Source organism: Silene latifolia, chromosome 6, assembly GCF_048544455.1.
Source record: "Silene latifolia isolate original U9 population chromosome 6, ASM4854445v1, whole genome shotgun sequence".
In the NCBI taxonomy this organism is placed as follows: domain Eukaryota; kingdom Viridiplantae; phylum Streptophyta; class Magnoliopsida; order Caryophyllales; family Caryophyllaceae; genus Silene; species Silene latifolia.
Window position 1 is genome coordinate 10,932,471 of NC_133531.1, and position 6,000 is coordinate 10,938,470.

A 6,000-nucleotide genomic window follows, 5' to 3' on the forward strand; every position below is an offset into this window, starting at 1 on the left:
TGGGCCTGTTGTATGTGGACTCTTTCTCCTCCGTTTGGGTGCGGCCCAGGCCCGTTGTTAAATTTAACACCATTTCCTCTCACAAAATATTTATATTGTATATTATATATTTCAATCCCATTCATTTACTTTTTTATTTCCAAATAAATCTACAACCATCCGATCTAACCCAAATTTAATCCGGACCGTTGAAAATTAAAAGACGTCCATTTCTTTTTGAGAAATGGAGACTATCTCGATTTAAAGAAAAATGTACATAATCATATTTCAAATTTATTTACTCGAAATGATTAAAACAAATTTGATTGTGAAAGATTATTTCAGACCGAGTTATTGAAATAGTAAATAGTTACTACAATCCTATTATTTCTAGATTAATTTTAGTTCACAATTCAACTCATATTTACTTGGTTCAATATGCTCAACTCAAGTCCATAATTTGATTTCATTCCGTTTAATTCAATTCAGCTCCGTTTAAACTGAAAAACACAAATTCTAACTTTAGAGGGACACTATCCGTCTAAAGCTATAGACGAATAGTATTCCTTTCATAAAATGAGAGTGGATACTGGATAGTGCAAGTGGGTGTAAAATGAATACCCCACTTCCTTTCATAAATGAGAGTGGATACTCCATAGGATTCCCACCTCCATCATATCATACATCATATATTTATCTAATGCAAAAGCCAGAGCCGCTGACATGACATCACAAATTTGATCTCAAGATGACATGTCAATTAATGAAACAACTAAGTTCAAAACACAAATATGGCAACAAATTTAAAGCTTCCTATAAAAGCTCCCTATAATAAAAATGAATTTAAAATAAAATATGATGTATTCTCTATCTTCTTTAAAAATATTTTAGTTGATTTTATAGTTAACTTATGAACAACTATAATAGTAATCCAAATATAAATTTTATAGGAGCTTTTTTTAAAATCATTTTTCAAGTACTTTTTTTCCAAATTACACGGGTGTAATTATTTCCGAAAGCATATACAGGATAAAGTGGGCTGAACTTATCAACTTCGAGTAATTAGTGGAAAATGAAAATCATTCATTTTGAATGAACATATAAATGTTTTAAAGGTGTTAATAGCAGTATGGTTCAATACATCTATATAACTAATTTTATCAATCTTGAATATATAATAATATACATAGACTTAATTTTTGTTATAAAATATTTATTATAAAGTATTTGATCAAAAATAAAATTGGTGCTATTATATGTAATGATTACTCCTAACGTTCAAATAGAATATAATTACTAAAAATTAATCAAATAAGTTAAAATAATGATACTGATGGGGCGTATATTCTCGCACGCCAATCGAAAATCAACATATGACCAAGGTCAAAGCTAAAAGACAACAAGTCAAAAGAAAACTACTTAACCGACAAAGCCTCGTTTTACATCATGGGTCTCGGCTCAAGAACTAGCCGGCCGAGAGGCATATCCGTATACTCGCATCTAGTCCCCTCGGCATGGAGTCAACCAGCCCGCTCACTGTCATGGGTCCCCACGAGGGTAAGAAAGTCTTCCCACCTGTTACGCCACTTGGCCACTACGTGACAAAAGGTGAAAGTCTATAAATACTCCACATCTCTCATTGAGAAATAATCTGGAAAATCTGATATAAAACTCTCTTATCTCTCTACAATATACTTTGCCAAGTTAAACATACAACTTATCTCTCTAAGTTTATCGACTTGAAAGCGTCGTGAATAAAGACGCTCGGCCCCAAGCCGAGCCCTCAGTTTGTTCATCTTTACAGGAAAGAGTGAAAGGAAGAGACGAGCAACGACATCGTTCTACAAGCTCAAGTGGTCACAATCCTGCTCCGGAATTACAAAATATCAAATTTTATATCGGTTACAAACATAGTTAAACCTGAACTTATCTTCATCACAAAGCAATGAATTATGTTTTTTAGTTATTTGTATGTTGTACATAATTACATATAATTGCTAATTGTGAGTTTTTTATAGCAAACCCGTGAATTTTCACGGGTTTAAATCTAGTTTTATAAAAGGCCACTATCCATTTACAACTTTAGACGGATAGTGTCTATCTACGGATTGATTATATAAACCTCAACTCATCCTACTCATTTTCAACTTCCACTCTCCCCAGTCCCCTCCACCTAACTCCCCACACTTTCCCCATTACCCTCCCACACCATATCCAATGGTCGAAACCGCAACCACCGCCACCTCCGCCGAAGCAACCACCGCAATCCCACCACACGCCGACCAAACCCTCGAAAACGTCCTAGAAACCGTCCTCAAATTCCTAACAAACCGCCGCGACCGCAACGCAGCATCCTTAGTCTGCAAATCATGGTACACCGCCGAGGCCCAAACCCGATCCGAACTTTACATCTCAAACTGCTACGCCGTCTGCCCTTCGCGCGCCACTGCGCGATTCCGTCGGGTTAACGCGGTCCACGTCAAGGGTAAACCCCGGTTCGCCGACTTCGGACTCATGCCGGTCCAGTGGGGGGCCCACTCGTTGCCATGGATTTCGGCGTTTGCTTTCGCGTATCCGTGGCTGGAGAAGGTATGGTTTAAGAGGATGGTGGTTAGGGATGATGATTTAATGGTGATTGGTGAGAGTTTTTCTGGGTTGAAGGAGGTTACTCTCGTTTGTTGTGAAGGGTTTGGTACCAAGGGTCTTGGTTTTCTTGTTTCGAAATCCAGGTTAATCATTTATCGGAAATATTCTGTTTTATTATGTTTAATGGCGGAGTCTGGATTTGTAGTTAATAACCCGTACTGGTTAATTGTTGTCCTTTCTATTTTAGGAATGAATTTGATGCGCAATTTGATCATTCACACTCAATTTGGTCCAATTGTCATCCAATAATTGGCTCTGATACCAGGTTAAGAGAATAGAAGGGAAAGAGATGATCTTATTGATTTGTGAATATCGGCTTATATAGTTATAATGTATATGTGAACGAAATCGCTAAAATATCGCATAAAATAACAACCGAATATAAAATCTTTGACTTATGGAATATCGTATATCGAATAATATACGATATTCCTAATAGTAACTAAAATAAGTAGCTTTTATGTTTATGCTTAGTGGTGGAGTCGGGATTTGTAGTTAGATGGATAAGCATTTGTCGGAAATAAGCATGAGTAGCTTTCTTTTATGATTAGTGGTGGAGTCTGGATTTGTTATTAGACAGTTAAGCATTTGTCGGAAATAAGTAGCGTAGTCAGGATTTGCAGCAGTTGGTTAAACATTTGTCGGAAATAAGTAGAGAAGTTGGATTTGTAGTTAGTTGGTTAAACATTTGTCGGAAATAAGTAGCGTAGTCGGGATTTGTCGTGAGTAGGTTAAACATTTGTCGGAAATAAGTAGAGGAGTCGGATTTGTAGTTAGTTGGTTAAACATTTGTCGGAAATAAGTAGCTTTCAGTTTATGTTTAGTGGCGGAGTTGGGATTTGAACAGGCTTTGTTTAATTTACATTGAATTTTGTGAATTTATTTTATTTTACCTGTGATTAATTGTGTTTTGATTGAAAATGGTGGAATTATAGAGATTTATTTATTGGTATTTTGTTATTTTTATTCAGACAATTAAGGGTATTGGATCTGTTTGAGGCGGAAGTGAACGATGATGAAGTAGATTGGATTTCTTGCTTTCCTGAGGGTGAAACATGCCTTGAATCCCTTACTTTCGATTGTGTCGAATCCACGGGGATTGAATTTACTGCTTTGGAGAACTTGGTAGCTAGATCACCTAACTTGAAGAAGCTTAGATTGAATCGTTACATTTCGATTGGTCAATTGCATCGTTTGATGGCTCGAGCTCCTCAGCTTACTCATCTTGGAACTGGGTCTTTTTGTCCTAGTGATATTGCCCAAGAAGCCGAGTTTGAGCTGGATTATAAAGCTGCTTTTTCTGCGTGTAAATCGATTGTTTGTTTATCGGGTTTTAGGGAGATTGCCCCTGAGTTTCTTCCAGCAATATACCCCATCTGTGCTAACCTCACATCACTGAATTTTAGCTATGCTAATATCAATTCGGAGCAGTTGAAATCCGTCATTTGTCATTGCCACAAGCTTCAGACTTTCTGGGTAGGTTTGCTTTGATTCTGCTTTTGCTGATCAATTAATCTCCTTTGAAACGGTCTCATGTGTTATGTGTGGAGCCAAACCCAGGTCATGAATACTACCCCGCTTATAACTAACCTCTGCAGTTTCTCTCTCTTTTTTTTTTGATGACGAGGGGTTTAATACCCCGGCACATGCAATACCTGAAAACCACGTGTGCCATGTAAGACATCCCTTAGGATGACAGGTAATCGCAACACTCCCGTGTAGGGAGTCGAACCCGGGACCTCTCAATTCGGTGCCTATTTGCAACGCTTTGAGGCACTCCCGCGCTCCACTACACTCAAGCCACTTTGGTTCTCTGCAGTTTCTTGTTAAATTTAAAACCAACCAAAAAAAAAACGCTTGTAATTTGAATTGGTCTCAATATATAAGCATGTCATGAGACCGTCTCGCATAGTAGTTTGTGTTTTTTTATAATGCAGTCTTGGAAGATCCTGTTTATGACTATTTCTATTGCTCCTTTAGGTGCTTGATACTGTTGGGGATGAAGGCCTTCAAGCTGTGGCTGCCACTTGCAAAGATCTTCGGGAGCTACGTGTTTTTCCCATCGATGCTCGGGAAGATAGTGAAGGATTTGTGTCTGAAATAGGCCTGCTTGCTATCTCGGAAGGGTGTAGGAAATTGCGCTCCATCCTTTATTTCTGTCAAATGATGACAAATGCTGCAGTGATTGCAATGTCAAAGAACTGTCCGGATCTCGTGGTGTTCCGTCTTTGTATCATGGGCCGCCACCGTCCTGACCATCGCACAAACAAGCCCATGGACGAAGGGTTTGGGGCCATTGTCATGAACTGCAAGAAACTTACCCGCCTCGCAGTCTCCGGGTTGTTAACTGATCAGGCATTTGTCTACATAGGAAATTACGGTAAATTAGTGCGCACCCTATCAGTCGCCTTTGCTGGAGATACCGACATGGCATTGAAGCATGTCCTTGAGGGTTGCCCCAAATTACAAAAACTTGAGGTACGAGATAGCCCATTTGGTGACTCGGTATTACGAGCGGGTTTAACCCGGTTTTACAACATGAGGTTCCTTTGGATGTCGGCTTGCAGGTTGACTCTTCATGCTTGTAAACAAATTGCACATGAGATGCCCGATTTAGTGGTTGAGGTGTTCGCTTACGAGACCATTGATGGTGATGAGTTTGTCAACACGTTATATATGTATCGGTCTCTTGATGGGCCTAGAAGTGATGCACCCGAACATGTGAAAATCTTGCAACGCTTTTTACCCTTCGAGTAATTGAAGGAAGGGAGCGGCCTCTTGCCAAAATAGCAAGAAAGGCTTACCCGTATTACGTCCTTATGGGGGACCTTCCCCAGACCTCGCCTCTTGCGGGGACACCATCGTGCACGGGTCTGGCTTTTAAGTATTTGATAACCAATCTCTAGTTCGCTGTTGTAATCTTTACATCTTTGTTTTAAGGCTTTAATTTTTGTACATATCCTTGGTGGATTCATTTATGTGAAGGCTATGATGTGAATGAAGTGTATGACTTGTATGAATTGTATCATTTCATTTTTTGATGATATGAAATCATAAAATATGATTGATATTGAGGATAATGGGTGGAGAATTAGAAAAATTGATTACATTTCTGGATTTTTTTTTATTAATTTAGATTTAGATTTGGGTAGGTCTCCTGAGACCGTTTCTCATTACATTAATGAGATACTACTAATAAATACTCTAAAAACTAACTTTAAAAAAAAAGAGATAAAAATGATATGAACAACTATTTTATGTGATACAATAGTCGTACATGAGGTTACTACCGCAGGACAGCGGGCGTAGGCAGAAATGAAATTTTGGGGTCACAAGCTTTTTCTTGTAGTATAATATCTTTGCTAATGTTAGAGA

The 6,000-nt window shown here is 38.3% G+C and overlaps 1 protein-coding gene across 1 annotated transcript; it reads left to right on the forward strand.

Moving 5' to 3' along the window:
- Positions 1-2,127: 2,127 nt before the first annotated feature.
- LOC141586310 (transport inhibitor response 1-like protein) lies at positions 2,128-5,702 on the forward strand. The gene is made up of 3 exons (XM_074407494.1): positions 2,128-2,708; positions 3,597-4,101; positions 4,606-5,702. The coding sequence occupies exons 1-3, from the start codon at positions 2,197-2,199 to the stop codon at positions 5,380-5,382; spliced, it is 1,794 nt and encodes a 597-aa protein (XP_074263595.1). The 5' UTR covers positions 2,128-2,196; the 3' UTR covers positions 5,383-5,702.
- Positions 5,703-6,000: the final 298 nt, after the last annotated feature.

Coding starts and splice junctions, on each gene's coding strand:
- LOC141586310 (XM_074407494.1), top strand. CDS start 2,197: ATGGTCGAAACCGCAACCACCGCCACCTCCGCCGAAGCAACCACCGCA. Junction 2,709..3,596: donor TTTCTTGTTTCGAAATCCAG/GTTAATCATTTA, acceptor ATTTTTATTCAG/ACAATTAAGGGTATTGGATC. Junction 4,102..4,605: donor ACAAGCTTCAGACTTTCTGG/GTAGGTTTGCTT, acceptor TTGCTCCTTTAG/GTGCTTGATACTGTTGGGGA.